We start from the raw sequence: 20,166 nt of genomic DNA on the forward strand, positions 1-20,166 counted from the left end.
CTTGGTACAATTATCACAGGGAATTTTTGTATGCCAGGGCCATATCTCTGCCTGACAGTGAACTGGGAGATTGGTACGAGAAGGAATAAAGCTGATGTGCAGTTCTGGCCTTGTTATCCGAGGGAAGAAATGGCTCCTGCAGTTATTTATAGTTTGCCTCTGTGCCACATGCAGGCAGTCAGCACTCACTTAACAATGGCTGAGGGGAGAAGCTGCAGCCCTCCAAAACCACTGTTCAGGTTTGGTTCCAGCCTGGCAACTTTGGTGATCTGTGCTCATGTCCAGAGATGCTGGGCTGTGTCACACGGTGGAATGACAAGTGACAGCAGTGTCCTCAGCTGTCCCTGTGGCTCACATGCCACCCTGGCTGGGGACAACTGGGTCTCTGTAAGGTCTCAATCTCTGAACATGATTTAGGAAAATTGAGGGCCACTTTGGGAACACTGCACTCCTCCCTATGATGTCCTAAAAAGCACAATCTTTTGAGACACACCTGATGCCATGTCACATTTGCAAAGGAAAATGTAAATCTAATAAATATTAATTCAATGGCACTTACCACCACATTTTTTCTAGTTGCATTGGATTAAATTTTGAGCAGTTCTGAGCAAATCCACAGCCTCTTGTTTTCTATTTACCAGGCAGAGACTGTCCAGAGCATGACAAGCATCTTCTCTACAGCAAAAAACTACTTTCACTGGAGACTCCTGTCCTAATACTTCAAACCCTTTGATTCCCAAATGTCCTGTAACAGCCTGTATAGCCTGTGACAACAGAAGTTGCAGAATGTGTGACATTATCCTTATGCTACAAACACCCATACACATCCATACACCCACAGACCTCTGTACACATCCACACATCCTCACACATCCACACATCCTCACACATCCATAGGTTCCACACATGCTGACAACACTGGCTGTTTTGCCCAGCTTCATGCAGGGAGTAGGGAGCACTCGGAGTTGTCTCGAGCCATGGGGTGGGTACAGCCTATTCCCCATGGAAGCCTCAGACCATTTGCTTGTTCCCATGTCAATATCCCAATACCTGAGTGCCAGCTGTCCCCTGGGTTAATTCCCAACTCTGCCTGTGTGGTGACTGGAAGCTGAGGGCTTGGGAGCGGCAGTGCTGCCCTTCATTGGGAACAAGGAAGAAACTTGCAGAGCCAGGAACTTGGTGCCCACAGAGCAGAACACAGAACACCTGGAAAGCACAACCACAGAAGACCAGCCAAACACTACTATTGCTCCTTCTTTGCCAAGTGAAAAAAAAAAAAAATCTCCAAAAGTCCCAGCACAGGGACCAGGTTTGACCAGCTTTGTCACATTTTTGTGTTCTCTCTACTAACACAGACCCAAGCAGGGTTTTGTCCATCCCTTCCAGACTGTGTCAGTGCCATGAGACATCTCTGGCTCTTCCCCCAGGGCAGCTCCAGCCCGCTGGTGTTGATTTTCTCCAAACAAGGAGATGCCTATAACAAGGCATCTCCTCACTCCATGGACTTGTCCTTGGAGGAAAGGCACAGCTAATACACAGGGACTCATCCAGTCTGTGAAACACTACCTTAGTTCCCAGATGTCAAAATTTCCTCCCCAGTTTTCTGACTCCATTCAGCTCCACCAAGAACAGGCAGCTCCTCCAGGCCTTGCTGGGGCTCTGGGGACACAGGAGCTGGCCAGGTACTCCCCGAGTGTAAGCACAGAGCTCGCCCAGGTACTGCAAATTCATACCAAACCTAGAGTAAAGCTGCAGTAAAGGAACAGGCTGCCTTCGAATGTGACTTTTATTGTATCTAAAACTACCTGCAGGTCTCTGCAATGTCACACCCATTTCTGCAGTGATGTCTCTGGGCCGTGCTGAGCAGGGCTGCTCAAGCCCTGGAATATCCTCTTCACAGGCTGGAAGGTGATTTCTGGTCCAAATGTGCCCTCAGAAAAGGGCACTTTTAGGTTCTGAAATTCTGCTTTTGGACACTTTGAAGCTGCTGAAATCTACAACATATATTCCCATTTTTTATTTATGACATGCACTAAATATTCACTGTTAGAACAGAACAGAAACTAAAACCTTCAATATTCTGTTAATTTTATTTCATTGGTGAAATCACTACAAAGTATTGCTGATACAAATCTCCTAGATTTCTAACAGATAGAAATATCTTACCTTCTTTGCCTTTCAAAGCATTTAATTTGTTTGTGCATAGCTCCATCATTTGAATACCAAAGGAACCAAAAGTAATTTGGTAACTTGTTTGTGGCAGATATTCTTCAAGATCTAAGCATTATGATATCACAGCTTAGTGCAAAATAAAATAAGGCAAATAAAGTGAGGTAAATTTTAAAAAGTCTGAAACAAAAATTTAGAAGTATTTTTGCAACTCAGTTTGTCATACACATAGATGAGTTTTTCCAAAAAGTTTTGCTCATTATCAGTTATAGAACAGTGTGCCTGTCAATGCTCACCCACCACAATGGGTGTTATTCTTCTTACTTATAACTTGTTGGTGACAAATGCTCTTCCGTAACAGCTTAGGCTGTGTGAAGAAAACAAGGTTTTGGTAATTCTTTGTGTTCTGAGTTCTCTAAAATTTAGAAGATTTGTTCAGACAGAAAACATTGTGCTGACATTTATCTTTGTGTATATTTACACTGTTATACATTTTCAATTTATATAGATTTATAAGTAAATCAATACAATAATTAGAATACAAAGGTTGGATCAGTTTCTGTGAAAATGTCAACAATTTCAATTTAACCCTGGAATTGTAAAATCAATCTTACTTTTTTTTTTTTTAATCAACATTTTTCAATAACTTATTGTTCTTCTGGAAAATCCTGGATCAGCACTAACATTTCAAAGACATTTTAACAAGGTGACTGGACATTACTAGCATTGGGCCCTTCCCCTGCATCCCTCACAATATCAATGTATTCACTCCTTGGCTCTCTGCAATGTAAAGAGCAAACACAGACTCTAAAACGCTGGGGCAGTGTATCCCTGATGTGCTGCATCAGTTGAAGCAGAGGGAACTGGGGCTGGGTTTGGGGATGTCCCAGGAAAAGCTGTGCTGCAGGGAAGGGAGGTCACAGCTGTGAGGAGCATTCAGGCTCATTCTCATGCCTTGTTATCTGGGTGAGAGCAGTGACCATCCAGGCCCATCTCCTGCAGCCAGACTTCAGAGCAGAGCAGATTCCTGCGAGGGGAACTCTGCACTGGTGCTGTTCTCCTTCTCCATTTAATGGCTGCTGGCTGTGGGTGCAAAACCTAACAAGAAACTTTGCAAGTGTCCCAGGTTCTAAAGGAAACATCCCCCTCTCCCCACTACCAGGAGCCCTGTCCATCCCTTGCAGAAGCCCTTGTCCTGAACATGGAGTGTGGATCACCCCATAGCCCCCAAGCTCCTCACAGGCTGCTGTGCACCTGGACAGGACAGCAGGTGAGTCCCCAGGAGAATGTTCCAGGCAATGTGACAACTCACCCTGTGCTCAGGAGGCACCTTCCAGCCATGGGGGCTTCCAGCCAGAGCCCTACAGCGATCCCCAGTCTCTACAAGAACAGATGGAGAAAGAGAGACTTTTCTTCTGCAAGACAACAAGGGAAATTTTAACAGAACAATCTGGAAATAACCACATCCACTGAAGCTCTGGAGATCATCAGTTCATAATTTCCCACCTCCTGAAGGGTGATGGGGACAGGGGTCCTGTTCATAGAGAACCAGTCTCTCCTGGCCAAGCAGCAGGGGTGGGTCCATCACCAGCTCTCCATCACACAGAATTTCTGCTCCTGCAGCTCCCATGCCTGATCCCACACAGTGCAGATCTGATGTGATGAAAGGACTTCACGTGCCAACGTGTTCCCAACTGGTCCTTTTCCAGTTTGCTGGACCTGCATGGTTAAGCAAAGGTTACAGAATTAATGTCTCAGTAAAAAAAAAAGACATTATTATTGGATTCAAAAATATCCTTGCATATGCTGAGTTGTGGCACTCACCTGAGGCTCCCCCACTGTGCTCCAGAGTGAGAGACAGCCTCTCGACCAGTGCAGAGCTGCTCCCTCCCCACTGCCCCTCCATCCATCAGGTGCTGTGCCCTGGACCCATGAAGGAGCAGGATGAGATGCTCAGACTGCAGTAGTGATGGGCTCAGAATAAAACCAGAGCTGTCCAATATCTTGAAGCAGTAACTCAGGTTTCACCAGCCACTCAAACAAACCTCAGCCAAAAAGTGAACAAAAAGCCTACGTACGTGCTTTGAGCCTGAGCCTGCTTTGCCTGGCAGCAACTGGGACACATCCCAGGGAGCAAGAGGTGTTGAACACGCAGTTAGCACACCTTCTTCTTGCAGAAGGAGCAAGAATTCCAGTCTGGCATTGTCCAGAGGGCCCTGCTGTCTCTGGGAGCAGGAGGTGCCTGCGGGAGCGAGTGCTGGGCAGGCACTGCAGTGACACCAAGACCACGTTTCACACAGACACCTTTATTTCCATATTTCCGCATGGATGAATGTTCTTTTTCCTGGGATGTACTGGTGGACAGATAATACCCTACGAAATGGAGTTTAGCAAATATATATATATATATATGTATATATATGTCTGGCAAAATCACTTCTGCATTCCTCAATGTGTCAGAATGGATACTTACAATAAACCAAAGGTGAAGGGACACTGACATTTTTGATTTTTTTTTATCTATAACATAAAATAGTGTTTGCTTTTTTTTTTTCAACATGATTGTCTGTTTTCCTGCTTATACTTAAACAGAACTGCAGAAGAGAAGAGCCATGCCTGTAAGCTTTCAGTGTTCACTGCCATAAGTTACTATCAGCGGTGCACGTAGGACAACATTTCTGAACTTTACACAAGGGCCAAACTATCAGTTCAGCATATGCCACCACATCAAATGTAAGAGAACCCCTGAATGAGGGATGCAAATAAATCATTGGAATGTAAGTGTTAGCTCATGGCACAATTCAGTTTCACAGCCCCCATGCACACAGATACATGTTTGAGTCCCACTTTTAAAAGTTTCATTGCAAAAGTTTATTTTCTAACCTAACAGTGTCCCTTGAGAAAAAATACACACTGGGTTTAAGAAAGGACACCCTCCTACAGCTATTTCTTTTTATTACTAAAACCAACATTTTTAAAACCATTCAACAAAATTGAATACAAATTGCCATCAGAGAATAGCATTTGTAACAGTGAAGCTATACATGGCTGATCCTTTAACATGGCTTTAGATATCACAATTTACATTATTTGCACATTTCCTTAGGTCTTTCATGGCACTTCCATAAAGAAGAAAAGTTTGACACACTGCTGCTACTCATCAGAGGCGACCCATGGACACAAGGGTGTTTGCTCCCCACACATATTGCAGTCAGGAAATGCCACTGCCCATGATGTCTGAACCTCAGGGTATTTGTGTCTCAAGCTTTTAGCTTGGCTCATGGTTACTCACAATGTTGCATTCAGAGGAACAGAAAAACAAACAGCCACAGAACAGGCACGGTACTTTTTTTCCTTTTTTTTTTTCTTTTTTTTTTTCTTTTTTTTGCATTATCATTTATCATATTCCTATTTGTCAACAGATTGTTACCTAAAATGCATGTTAGAAAGGCTTTCTTTATAAAATGCTGGCAGGAAGATGCAGACTAATGTTTGTAACTAGTGAAACAGTCAGAGTCCTGATTCAGACATTATTTAAACATTCATAACTAGCAGGAAATGTGCACAGTTGATAGCACTGACAGAGAATCTGACTGCCTTCTGTCTACTGGCAGGAGGATTGATGAGGGTGGGAGAATGGAGTAGCATAGTGTGTTTTATTTAGAAATCTGTACTAGTGTTTGTCATAAATATTGCATGCCCCATTTATGAGTGAGCGGAGGCTTGGCAAGTTTACAGTAGAGTAACATTCACAGAAAACATGAAAAACAAACCCAAAGCCATTTCCATGCAGAGAGCAGCTCTCTCACAGTCACTGTTGTCTCACCTGGCAGCTGGAGCACACCTGCGATGGACAGATGTTGCTGATGGAAAACCCAGAGGCCTTCTATGCACTGGTGCATCCCAGCCTCTGGCTGTAACAGTGGGATCAGGGACAAACACAGGGAAATAATCTGGTTTGCAATGGCAAGGACTCTGCCACAGATAGATTCTGCAATCGGAGCTTGGGAAAATGCAGCTGTCCTCCTGTGTCAGCTACTGTGGGCTTCAGGTGAAATGCAGAGCTCAACCCAGGGCTGAACATCAGGGGTGTATGGCAGGGGACTGACTCCAGTGGGATCCAAATCAAAGCTTGTTATCCTCTAAGAGCAGACTTAGCGTGCCTGTCAGCATGTCCCTCTCTACCTGATGCACCCTCATTGTTTCTGGCAGTGAAAAGCAGATACAGTGGAGCAGCAAAGACGGCAGAAGTGCAGGGTCAGTACTGGTACCCTGATCAGCAATGCACGTCAGCACGCGTTGACAGTCACAGCAGCTGTTTGCTGCTGAGCTGGAGCCACACTCAAGAGAAAACAGTGACAACCCTGGTGACAAAGGCAGCCCCAACAGAACTGCTGCCAGCAGGCCAGGAAACACAGATGAGGCCAAATTCATCATGGTAACTCCAGAAATTAATTTAGCTTCAGGGACTATGGCATCATGCAACTAATAACATTTTCTTTTGAAAAGGGCACATTCCAAACACTTCTGTCTGTATGCGCCATTTCATAAGCACCCTTGAAACAAGATTATTAGAGGAAAAAGGCACTGTGCTAGCCTGATTCAAATCCTTAATTTCCATTGTCCTGACCGCTTCTCCCTCTGATGAAGTGAACTGCTTAGAATAATAGATTAAGCAGTTTTGATGGGAGGGAAAACCTGGTAATTATATTAAATTCTGTCATTTGCAAAAGTGATTGCAAGAAGATTCAAGAAGGAATGGTGTAAACTGTGTATTATTTCAGCTACAGCTGATGTCTTTACAAGGTGCCTGTTAAATAAAGCCTAAATGACCCAACAACTGGAGGAAAGGTACTCCCACAGCAGAGCATCACTCCTGAAAATCCCAGCCCCTCACTGGAGCTGCTGGATCACTGCTGTGAGGAATTCATTAATGGTATTTGTATGAAAGGCAATAAACAAGATGGACTAAGGTGTCATTCCTGCAGACATGTAACTTCACTTGAACACCACTTTTGATGGCAAGGGAACGACTTACAGAAATACAGTTAAGGCTACACAGAAGTGTATGGAGGAGCACAGTAAAAGGGGAAAATACCCCATCTTGGGGAATTGGCATTATTATTATACTAGGACTGATCAGACCTACTTCTGTAATCAGGAATTATTCAATAGATGAAATTCTTATAAAATTAGGACTACAGAACTGAGGCATTCTGTATGTTCTCTATTAGAAAAACCTTCCACTTACATAATTTTTAAAATATATCTTCAGTGCTAACAGTTTGTCTGTAATATAGTATGTGATACAATAAAAATAATGCTTACTGGATGGGAATAATGCAGCACTATGGCAGGCACTGTCCCATCTGTGTGGTTTGAGCAGCTGGAAGAGTTGGCTGTTCCCTTCTTCCCTTTGCTTCTCAGCCATTGTCTGCCTGGAGATGGCAATGGCACTCTGGTGGGTCAGCTTTCCTAAAAGGCTTCTTCACAGAAGGCTCTGATGTTTCCCAGCTGACAAGTCATCCAACTTGGTGTAAATTCACTACATGTAAATTCACTACATGAACTTTTCTGTTTTATTAATTAAAAAACCAAACCCCAAAACCAATACTTGGCATTCAAAAAGAAATGGAGCTTATACAAGGCATGCTACAGCCTTGCAGGAAAAAAATATGGGGCCTGAAAGCTGATTCTGAGTCTAATAAGAATTCAAGAACTCCCAATCAAATGTGCTGGGCACTTGGTGGGTACCAAGGTCTGTATGTTGAAACACAGTTGTATCTTTGCTCTTCACAAAGTCAAACAAGACAGCTTAAATAAATCCATAAAGGGGGCGGGGGGGGGGGGGGGGGTAAGATCTGACTGTAACGTCCAGTGATGAACCTAGGAAGTGTGTGCCAAACTACAGCAAAAGGACCAGAGCACATGGCCGTGGTGCTGCTGAGATGCACTGTGGAGAATCACCTGGTGTCCCTGGGACTCAGCAGGGACCAGAGCAGGTGTTCCTCTTTCTGTACCAGCCCTTACACACCTGCCTGGTCTCTTGGAAACTTACCATTCCTGAACAGGATTTGTTCTGTACTTTTATTAATATGTGCAACACGTTCTGCTCCTTTCTGAACCACCCTGGCATGAAGATCACCTGGTTAATATGTTCAGGAAGAACTCCACTAAACTCAGAGTAGTGGCACCAGTGCATGTGAGATGATAAACAGGATCTCTGCAGCAATGCGGAAACTGGCTACATGGGCTGTCTGTTTGATGTCCCAGGTACAGTGACTGTTCATTTTCTCACAGACTGACCTGGCAGATTGGGGTTTTGTCAAAGCAGATTAACAGCAAAGGCATCCACAGAACATTGTGCCAAACAGAGGTATGGACTGAGATGTCACTTGCAATAGATGGCTGAATAGCTATCAACATGTGCTATCATAGGGAATTAAGCTTGCTAGATTAAAAGCAGGACTTGTGCCTAGCAAACAATGCTCTGTATTACTCATTGAACTTCGAGCAGCAGTTCTCTCTTGTCGGGATTTATTAAAATATTCACATGCTTCCAAAATGAAACAAAAGTCCACCAGCATCTTCCGGGGAGAAGTGGTGGGATCAGTTGCATTCAATTGCCATGTGGTTGGACATGTCATACAAAATCCTCACACGCTGGACATGGCTCAGTTGTAAATCTTTCACCCAGAAAGAAGATCTTTGTCACACACAAGTCTCAGACTCCTCCAGTGCTTGTCTGGTTACATGACATTCTCAAAGAGCTGTAATGATCGCATAATATTGTCATCCTGAAAGCAAGAAGAAGATACTCCCATGAAACCAGCATGGACAAGCACAATTCATAAGTCTGCCTCAGCACCAGAGAGATCTGCAGCTGCTCTGGCAGGCAGCAGCCTTGCTCTGGGAATGCTTTCCCCCTCTGTGAACTGGGGCTCAGTGCCCAGGCCTGATTCAGCACAGCAGCTGGCTTGTGCTTTGGCCCTGGTTGGTTTGAGGCACACCAAGCACAGGGTCTTCTCCTCAGCCTGATGTCCAGCATGGATGTGCTGGGCAGGGCACTGGGTTGGTGCCTGTGCTCAACCCTCAGAACCCCTCCCTGACGCTGGGTGTGCAAATGTGTTCTTGTCTAATGTGGTCCACAAGTCCAAATGGAATGGCAGATTTTGAACCAACAAGCAAACTGCCTTGAGGGAGCACTTCCTGCCAGAAATTCCAGTTCAAACCTAAAACACATGCAATCTGTGCAACCTCAGGCTCTCTGAGGTTCCTAGAGCCAAATAAGAAATTTACAGACAGACACAAGGGAAATCCTGGATTATTTCTCCTGAAGTATTGGAATTTTACTTTGAGATAAGAACCAGATTAGTATTCAAAAACATAATGGTGGTTTTTTCCCCCCAGGAATTCAGTTCAGAACAGCTGTTTGCCTGTAACATGAAAACAATTTTCCACATTGAGCAGCTTAAGAGATCTATTGCACTGCATTCCTCAGCTGGTTTGTGAGTCTGCATCATCCCTGTCACTGCTCATTCTGTAGCAGTTGGAAGCCAATCAACCTCTCCAGGATCATGCCAGGGCTTCACTGTCCTCAAGCCAGAGCTGCTGCAATGGCACAGGTGAGCACTGCTGTGCATTTTGGTTTGTTTTTCATAAAGATAAAAAGAATAAATCCTGGTGTTGCAGGGCTTGCTCCTGCCTGCCAGGAAACAGCAGCTGACAGTGCATCAGCCTACCCAGCTCCCAGTGGCAGGATGGCAGCAGAAGGAACCAAACCCAAACAGGGACAGAGAATTAAAACTCTAACAGTTATAGGTAAAGTAAAGCTGCTTCAATACTGAGACTACCTGATCATACACACACCTACAGGCAAGTTATGAACGTGCAGAATAATACACAACACAAATGATTAAAAGAAGAGGGTGCCAAAAATAAGCCAAACAATCAGGTGTGACCAAGAATAAAGTAATCGAAAAACATTAGTTTTCCATTATGCATCTGCTAAACAAGGATTTGGCTGTCTGAAGTCCGTGACTAAGACTTGGATGTTGCCAGAGCCAGGTTTGACACCAAAGCAACAGAAGCCGACCCAGCCCTCCACAGTGACCACCTTCCCCTTGCTCAGGGACAAAAGAGCTGTCCAGCTCCAGAACCTGAAAGAAATTTCCAGGCAATATAAAATGCACAGAAGGGCCAATATGCAATTCGATGCACCAATATAAACATTCCAAAAGGCAGAGGTTACCTTTTACATTATTATTGTAGCGGTCAAATATTAGAGATATCTCAGAGTGAATATTCACACAATCCAGGTCTAAGACAGCAGACATTAGGCCAATTGCATGTTAATGCAGGCGCTTCTTTGTGCCAGTGCTAAAAGTACCAACAAATCTTAACACAACCAATCTCATACATGAAATTTGCAAGAGGGGGCTTACTTCCAAAACAGAGGAAAAATGAAAATCATTGCTACAAAGACAGCATTTTCTTTTAATGTTTGACCATGAAAACACCAACTGGTTTTATAACTCAATGCTGTATTTGCAAGAATTTGAGACACCTTTGACTCTGGGCAGTTCCAGCAAGGTGGTACCTGATAACAACATCTGGGGCAGCACACAGAGACAGCAGCAGACTCTCAAAATGAAGAAAAAAAAAACCCAAAACCAAACCTACAAAACCCCAAAACAACCTAAGACAGTTAAGAGCTTTCTACATAGTTGTCTGCTTGTCTGTAGAATCAGGGACTGCAGTCCACTCAGGAAAATAAAAGCACTGCACATGAAGACATCATCTCCCATATTCTGCCTCACCTTACCTCGCTATTGAGTCACAGGCTTCACAGGGCATCACAAACTCAGTCTTGAAGCTGTTTTGGTGTTTTTTTGGTTTTTTTTTTTTTTTGTTTTTTTTGTTTGTTTGTTTTTGTTGGTTTGGTTTGGTTTTTTTTCCACAGAGCAAAAAAAACCCAGGATCCTGAGCAGCATCTTGTTTCAAACAGAGTTTATCCAAAGGGAAGCATATCATGTGACATGAGATAGAGCTTTCCTTGCAGTTATAACTTAGTCCTTACCTCTTGACATGATTCAATAAACTCATCTAGAGTTACAACTCCATCTTTATTTTTATCCATTTTCTGCAAAATAAAATAATGTAAAAATTAGTTTACATTGGTAACACCATTGTTACAGTACAGTATCTTAGTTGATGAAACCTGAATAAAGCTGGGCACTTAAGCTTAGCCCACAGACTAAGTGGCCAGTGGCCAGTGCTGGATTGGCCAACTGCTCTGTTTGTTTACTCTAAAATTTGGAGCACATTTGAGGTCATCTCTAACTGCATTCTTGACACACACCAGAACCTCTGCCCTTATTCCATTGTTTATTTATTCACTGCCTGACCGACCCACACCCACATTCCTGTCAGTCCTTAGGGCAACTGAGAGAAGCAGCACAGAAAGCCTGCAGCACATGCAGAGGCTTCAGACTTACTGGACGTGGTGCAAAGGGTCAGGCTAAGAGACATGGGAGATACCTTTGGAGCCAGGAAATCAGTAGGCATTGCAGTGCTAGGCTGAGTAGCTGCTAGGGTTTATTTTGAAATATATAACGAAGTATAGACTCAACTTTACAGGAAAGTCTATCAGTGCCTAGTTCAAGTCTTAAGAAAAAACAATAAAAACCCAGGTACCTGGAAAAACACTTCTACATGCTGCCTTGGTGCATCTTCCTTGAGCACTGGATATGTGTATTTTCCCATCATATCATAAATTGCCTTTACGATATCCATCATTTCCTGCCATGGCAGCACGCCAGCACAAACACAGAAAGGAAATTAAGAAAAATGAGGGCCCATTTCTGTCTTGCACCGCCCTATTGTATACCCTCCTTCTCCTATGAAAAACCAGCATCTGGAATGACTGTGCATGTGCACGGAGACAGATGTACCAGACATACAAACACCCTATAGAAAGAATTGCTTTCCTCTGCCCCCACAGTGCCACATGCTCCCAGTGCTCCCTCCCCTCCTCTGGCCTGGCTCTGACACAGCAGGTGCTGGCAGCAAGGGCTGTGCTCAGCCCCGCGCTGTGGCACCAACTCTGTTCTGAGGGCATCCTCTAGGGTCAGGGACCCTCACAGCTGGAACTGGGAATCTACTCCTTCCCCATACATCGCACAAATTGCCCCTCAGCTCTGTGGCCAGTGGCAGTAACTGCAAATCCTCCAGGGATGCACAATGGGTTTGAGTGGTCCAAGTTGTATTTGACACATATTCAAGGTCACCGTGCTCAAAACCAAGGCTTCCCGTAACAGGAACAAGCAACACCAGATAAGAAGACAAAAACAGATGACAATGCAGGATTTGGTAGTGGTGCTGCTTTGGATGACCCCCACAGTATCTCCCTGTGCAGAAAGCAAGCTCTTGAGCCTCAGTCACAAAGTACTGGCACCATCACCCTCCCCTTCACAAAGCTTATGTGGCTCAGAGGTGTAACCAGCATTTTGCTCCTGGATAACACAATTCATTAAAGGTAACATAATATAGGAAAACATGTCTAGAAAATTATGCAATAAGACCACTATGCATTTAGCTTCCACACAGACAAATGCATGAGTCCACTCTGAATTGCATTTAATTAGCTGCATGTATAATTAATTGTGTTCTGCAACAAAACCCAATCAACTCTCCCTTCCAAAATCAATCATATTTGTCAGGAACAGTCTTACCTCCTTGTTTATAAAGCCATCCTTATTTATGTCGTACAGATTAAATGTCCATCTCAGCTTTTCATGAACAGTTCCCCGTAGCAGAATGGACAGTGCCATCACAAAATCCTGGTTTGGGGCAGTGAAAGAAGTGTGAATTCTCATAACATCCCAAAGTCACCCTTTTTATACAATGCCAGTCAAAAGATTAATATTTTTAGGATGGAGCATATGCTTATCAACCTCTTTTAGCTCCCTTTTCCAAAAATGTGCCCTCTCTGACTGAACTCAATGGTTGAAGCATTCATGGAGATGACTGGTCTTTCTCCTCCCTGCTGCAAGGACCTGTCACTCAGATTGCCACCACCTGATTAAACACAGCTGGACTGTGCCTGTGGAAGTAGAAGCTGATGCTTTTTAACCCCCTGACCGAGGTGCTGGCAAAGAAGGGAGAAAATCCTATCTCAGAGATAAACTCCTCTGACAGAGGAAGCCCTAGATTTTGCTCTCTGCCAAAATCTGCCAGACTTGACCAGACATTATTCCCACCACTAATTACTCAGTGTGGGACACATAATTTTAATTGGTTTTCTTTGCTTACATTAAAGATACTGCTTCTGATAACTGTGATTTATTAATTATACTGCACAGTGGCTCAGGCACTGAGAGTAGCATAGCTACAGGGAATTTTTAGCACAGGCAGAGTTTCAGGCTAACAGAGCTATACAGCTCCTGATAACTCATTTAATAGCTTTAGTCACCTCCATGAGCTCTGCATGAGGCAGTGCAGCGCTGCTTAGAAACCTCTGCTCCTTTTTGCCAAGACTCTGAGGAATTTGAATGTGTTGATAAAAAAGGGGACAAAATTCTCATGTTTGACAACCAGTTAAGAGACAGATCTGCCAGGAATGAAAGTTCAGCACTTCCTAGGTTTGGGGTTTTTTTGTTTGTTTGTTATTTTAAGAGCATTTTCCTGTTCTCAGTCTGTTTAGGTTTCTGAACACCTTCAGCTACTGAGGAGCTGCTCCATGCAAACCTCCCACTGCACTCTTGCACAGATACATATGGAAATACCCCAATTTTGCATTTAATGAATGGATACATTTCCCAGTCTTACGTAGAAATTAATTGAGGTTTTGGACATTTGACAGCAAAGGCAAGACTGCCTATGATTTGTAGTTCTGTAGGAGTTTTATAGTCTTCAAAACTATGAAGTTCATCCTCCAGAAGTCTATGACTTAATATATCCCTTTGCTGCACTCCTACAGCTATGGGCTAAGCATGAAGAGAACTTGTTTGTAGCCACTGCAACAGGCCTTTTAGTTAAAGTGTGCATTTTGTTTCCAAGTACCTGAGATGCTTGTTCAACACATCATGCAATGCATGATGACTGCAGAAGGTACAAGATGCAAGATCTCTGTGTCCCTCATTTCACATGGGACTCTCCTCAGCCACTCCTGTCTGTTGCATAAACCTCTGCACTTTCTTCCTCTGATCCCGAAGCACAATCTAGATATTTCTTTACTGACATGGAACTGCATCTGCATAAACTAAAGTGAACTAGATTTGAAAACACTGACTGGCTTTAGATTGAAACCTCTAATCTTTAATCCAACAAGTCCTACTACTTCGCAATGAAGACTGGACAGAAAAGGTTGAAAACACAAAACTGAGAAAGTGGCATGGATAGAAGATGCAAAGCAATCACCTCAAACTTCACGGAGCCATTCTGTGCAGTGTCAAAGGCATTGAAGAGGTAATGTGCATACATGCTGGCATCTGAAAGGCACAAAGGGCAGGGACTCCTCATACACTGATGATTCTAAAGTCATGACCTTATTTTCCTTCTGTATACAACTCAACCCTGATGCATTGCCAAGTATTCTATGAACCAGTAAATGTAATCATGCACTTGCAAAATCCTGGCACCCTCCCTTAAAACAGCCTTGACATGCAAAAGCTTTTATTACAGTAGAAACTGTTTGGATTTTGGAGCATTACCTGAAAGAATGAGCAGGAAATCCCCACCAACCATGAGTGTCTCCGGTTCAAATAGTGGGAAACACAGCAAAAACATTGAAGAGTGACTGCAATTTGCAGCATCCTTTCTCTACCTTTTTGTTTTGTGGGAGACACATTTCCCACCCCTCCCCAGGGAAATGCCCAGCTTCAGAACGGTCTTGCTCCAGTTACTTGAGTTTGACCCACGCTGCTGGAGAGCAATCTCACTTAGAGGCAGATTTTTGTCCTTTTGAATCTTAAACTGCTGGGTTTAGAAAATCACACCAGGAAATAATCAAATTCATACTGAAATTTAATGCAAACCTTTTATAGGCGTACCTCTTTGAGGTCCCACGGGTTGAAAACATAAGCATAATATGTTTTATTTTGACATTTAGTTGAAAAAACACTTGTTAATGACCTTCTTTAAGTAAATGTACGTGCACACATACACCCTTGCAGAAAGGTCAGTCATTGTTCCCCAAAGACCATGTTCCGCCACTACAGAGTGGGATATTTTGGAAAGCCTCGAATACTTAATCTTTTGCTAAAAAGTCACTTACATGACTAAGTTCATTCAATTTGAGAAGAGCATCCCTACAAAACATATCCAATTAGAATATATAGATTCTTGATGTTTTTAAAAGGCAAGAACGTGTACTATTTGAAAGATTTAATACAATACCTTAATATGCCCATTCATGACATGGCCCTGTCTTAGTCACATAAACACCAAAAATTATCATTTCAGGTATCCAGGAGTTTACTTATCAACTAGAAACTGTTTTAAGAATTTTAAGGAGATTTTGATTAATTTTCAGGCCAAAAAGAAGTCTCAGACCCTCCTGTGCTAGACACGACATGCCCAGCAGTTCAACAGCAGGGAAGCAGAGACACACTGAGGGGAAGCAATTCCACTTTCTGCCAACAGAAAGAACAGAACAAAGCATCAACCCCCAGTTTCTATTTTGGAAGGAAGAGCTCACATTGAGGGGTAATCTTTATGGGGGTTTTTCTATGTGAAATAACTGTTTAAATGGCCTAAAATGTTATTACCTTGATGTTTGTGTTTCTGTCTAAAATCCCTCAAAGCTTCAGCTTGATTCCCATTTCTCATACAGATGATCTGCAGCAGTTTTGCAGCCAACTGGTAGTAGGCAATGTTAGGGCTTCAATAACCCTGACAGGCACAAAGCACTCCACTTACCTCCATGAGGAAAAAACTGTGCATAGATCTGTTTGAATGTTTCTTCATTAACAACCCCACTAGGACATTCCTGTTGGAAAACAAAAGGAAAAAAAGAGAGAAAGAGAATCAATGAAAACACAGGTTTGTAAAGGTTCATTTGCAAAACTCTACAAGCCCAAAGAGAGCAATGAAACAAATCACCTTCCTGTTCTCACAGTGCTCTGCATGAACAGGCTGTGCAGCTGGAGAAATTAAAGTAATTCAGACTGCAGTTTCATCCTAAGCATCTCACAAAGCTGGGTCACCATTATTAAAATTTCTAACTGTTTTTTCAGCAGTTTCATTGCTGTTTTTTAATCCTCAGCAGCAGACCAGGTGAACAATCCATAACACACTAGTAAGTCCTTACAAACAAACCTCAATAATAAACACACCTCCACCAGCTCAGTGCTGCTATAACATACATTATGGAGTCTTGGGCACTGCTACCTAACCATGTGATGTTTTCAGTTAGAGAAAATACTTCCCAGTTGATGGCACTATTCCTCAAATTTGCCTATCAATCAATTTTGAAAATTAAACCAGAGCAAACCAATAAAATAATTACATTACTCAGCCTTTTTCACAGAGCACAGAATTACAGACACAGAAAAGTCAGCTTCCTCCCACACTCTGAGCCACTGATCAATAGAGACCCTGGGGTGTGTGTCCTGCTGCAGCACTGACCCCACTCAGCCATTTAAATCCCCAAGCTCCCATCAGGGAGGGAGGAGGGAACAAGAGCACTCTCCCTGCTGGTAGGAGGTACTGGAGACGGATTATCTGAGCAGGCTAACAAGACTCTCTCACAAGACTCTCAGAACTGGCACATATGGCCGGGCTTGATGCTTATCCTGAGCTGAAGGGCAGACTTGGGATCAAGAAAGTTCCTCTGTTCCTGGCACTATACTCACTCCATGCATCCCTCTCTGTGTCATGCTGTGATCCCTGCCTCACTTTAACACAGGTGTTTCAGGTGGGAACTTTGCAAAATATAACCCTTTGCACAAGGAACCACCAGCTTTCCATTCTTGGAACCTGACTCCTACTACCTTGCCTGATAGTCCTGAACTGCTGTTTAGACAGAGCCAGCAAACAGTCCACCTGACAACTTTTCTATGTGCCACTTGTGATTTTGTAGGTTGCAAAGTTTCTAGTTAGATGAGTATTCTCGAACTGTTCCAGAGCTCCTCATAAAATATCTGTTGCCTGGTTTCCTTATCACAAGAAAAGTGGTTACTTTTTCACCTGTAAAACAGAAACCATCAAAGGAATATATTTAAATAGAAGCTAACAGCTACCATAAGAGATTCTCCCAAATATTTCCTAAACATTAATGTTTTCTGAAGCTTGTAAGCTAATATACATGAAATAAATAATCTGGTATTTATTTATGATATCTTTTAATTATTGGCCAGACCCAGAACCATATCCACAGCCATTCTTGGGTAGCAGTGTTCTCCTTGGCCACTGACGTGCTCTTGCTACAAGGTCGCACAGGGCCCTTGCGAAGTATTTCACCAAATTATCATTCTTTTTAAAACCAAGCCTGGCACAATTGGCCCATCCTTTCCAGCACAGTGCTACACCAAGATTTATTTCTTTCTCTCCTTGTGATAAGACAACTATTACATTCTCTAAGAACCACAACTTCACCTGCTGAAAGATGGTTTGTAGTTGAGGGACTGATCATTTTTTTCTCTATGTTTCCCACAACCGCAGAATCCCTGAGGTCCCTTCCCTCTGTTTATTACCAGAGATGTGCATGTGACTGCTGCTGCTGCTGCTGCCTGTGCTCTCTCACAAGGGCAAGGGCTACCCTGGAAGTTGGGCCATTGGGCCTGCTTAATTTTCTGAATTTCTAAGTGATCCTTATTGCTTCTGATGCTGCATCTGGAAGCCAAATGAAAGTTTGCATCACAGCTCTAGGAGTGCTGGGGAGAGGCAGTGCTGACATTGATCAGCCCATTTAGCTCTCCAAAACTGGATTGCTTTCAGATACATATGCAACTACCAATTTATTTGCAGTTAATTGATCACAATTTTTGTTTTATAAGAGCCAAATAATGCTCCAGAGGCCTCATTAGTGCTATAGTACTACTTATATCTGCTGACTCAAAAGAAATCTCTCTTGTGAAACAGAGCAGGTGAGCGTAGTGCCAATTTAAATTCCACCGAAGTTAATAAAGATTCACTCATTCAAGAAAAAATCCTTGTCAGTAAGAACACAGTCCTTCACTGTAGTATTCATAAGGCTTTCCTTTGATAGCAGGGTTCTAGGTTAATCCTTCTAATTTTCTTAACCTAATAATTCTTTAAAAATGCCAAACAGTGAACATTTTTTTGTATTGTCATCAAGCACAGAACAAACTCCTCATTTTCCCAGGGCTGACTATCAAGCTCTGGCAGAACAAGCTGTGCATCTGAACTCATCCTCTTCTTTTAAATCACTATACCACAAAGCAACTGAATCCACGTAAAAACCAACACACCAACCCACAAAACAAAAGGAAAATAAAACAGCAGTTGTATTTTTCCTCTGCTGGAATCAGAAATAAATTTCACTGATTGCTTTCAGAGATGTGCAAAGCAGGGGAGCTAAGCATGCCCTGCCTTTTAGACCCTCCTCAGCTGAGCTGGCCAGAACATGAGGATGAGTACCCAGGGTCATGTTTTGCTAAATTGGAGGTAATAAGTTAGCCGACCACAGACCAGCACAATCCGGATTTGCATCTCTAAGCACTCACACTACATTCCATGTAGTTTGTTGCTCTATGTTCTCCCACTTTGGAGATGTTTTGGCGATTATTAAAGTGTCAGTATGTTCTGATACTTGCTTGTACTGCTCACTTTAACCTCTGTAATCCTGCTTTTTTTACAATTACATCTCATACTACCCTTCGTTACAGATTTGCTAAAATACTCACACTAAAGCAAGGTAAGGATGTCTCCAGCAGCCCCCCAGTCATCTGGGTGTCTGTTTCCTGATTCAGTATTAAGAAATTATTCCTTGCAGCTAACAACATTTCTCCTAACAGCACAAACCTCCCGTTGAGCAAAAAAAACCCACAAAACCCCTAGTTCTTTTAAATCCATGTAGTCTATTCCAAAGAATGCAAGCCATGAAACATGGCCTAAGTGGAAGATCCTGAATTACCAAGCTCAAATCTCTGTATTGTTGGTCAGTTCATTAGACATCAGTTTATCAATTTTAATAATAAAAATACTTCCTTGCTCTCCTCCCTGCAATTCCATAACCGACCACCAAACTTTACTCCTCTGGGAGGCAGAAACTTTCTTTTCATTCCAGCCTATGTCTATTCATGGTAATTCTGTTTCTGTGCCAATATTGCTGTTTAGCTCAAACAGTTCTGGTGGTTTTGTAGACAGAAGGTAGAACATTTTCTTTTGTTAAGTTGTACCAAGGCAAGACCCACAAAAGGCTCTGATGGGTTTGCCTGTAACTATGCTTTTTTAGAATCCCAACCAAAGCGATGGGACCAAACACCTCATGTTAGTCTGGCTCCAGTCTTACCACAGCTAACAGAGAGGTGCAAGGGAGACCATTCACATAATGCAGAATCCTGTGGGCAGAGGCAACTGCTAGATAAATGTGAACAGCTGGTCCTGGAACCAAGAGATGCTGGAGGGTGGCACCCTCCCACAACTGGAAAAGCAAACTGAAGGCAAAGAGAGGGAACATTTGGCCAGGCAGCAATAATACAGGCCTGGTTAGCATGCTCGGCTTCTCTGGAGATGAACTTATTGGCATCCTCTATCACTCTGGGGCAAAACCACCAGACCAGACTAGTGACACCCTGGGTAAAGACTGAGACAATCTGGAGGGAGGCAGGGCAACAGAATTCAGAGACAAAGAAAGAACAGGTTTAAAGGTACTGACAATTAGGACCCTGGTCAAACAAGCACTAGTCCAGAGGCCAGCCCAGGCTGTGCTGAGCTGCCTTTGGTCGTACACCATCCCTGCTCCTGCGCACTAAATCCTCTGCAGCCAGGACCTCCATCCCTCTGTGCCCTACACAAGTTCCTGCAAATTGC

The 20,166-nt window shown here is 43.2% G+C and overlaps 1 protein-coding gene across 9 annotated transcripts in view; it reads right to left on the minus strand.

The window, feature by feature from the left end:
- Positions 1-5,107: 5,107 nt before the first annotated feature.
- KCNIP1 (potassium voltage-gated channel interacting protein 1) overlaps positions 5,108-20,166 on the minus strand; it is a 292,230-nt gene continuing 277,171 nt past the window's right edge. For all 9 annotated transcript variants that reach the window (XM_064388276.1, XM_064388274.1, XM_064388279.1 and 6 more), the window contains 6 exons: positions 16,090-16,159; positions 14,590-14,660; positions 12,903-13,010; positions 11,866-11,970; positions 11,249-11,311; positions 5,108-8,966 (listed from right to left, as the gene is read on the minus strand). In XM_064388276.1, the coding sequence (XP_064244346.1) occupies positions 8,919-8,966; positions 11,249-11,311; positions 11,866-11,970; positions 12,903-13,010; positions 14,590-14,660; positions 16,090-16,159 (465 nt within the window). In that variant the 3' untranslated portion in view covers positions 5,108-8,918. The remainder of the gene's footprint in view (positions 8,967-11,248; positions 11,312-11,865; positions 11,971-12,902; positions 13,011-14,589; positions 14,661-16,089; positions 16,160-20,166) is intronic.

This window comes from Passer domesticus, chromosome 13, assembly GCF_036417665.1.
Source record: "Passer domesticus isolate bPasDom1 chromosome 13, bPasDom1.hap1, whole genome shotgun sequence".
Taxonomy (NCBI): Eukaryota; Metazoa; Chordata; class Aves; order Passeriformes; family Passeridae; genus Passer; species Passer domesticus.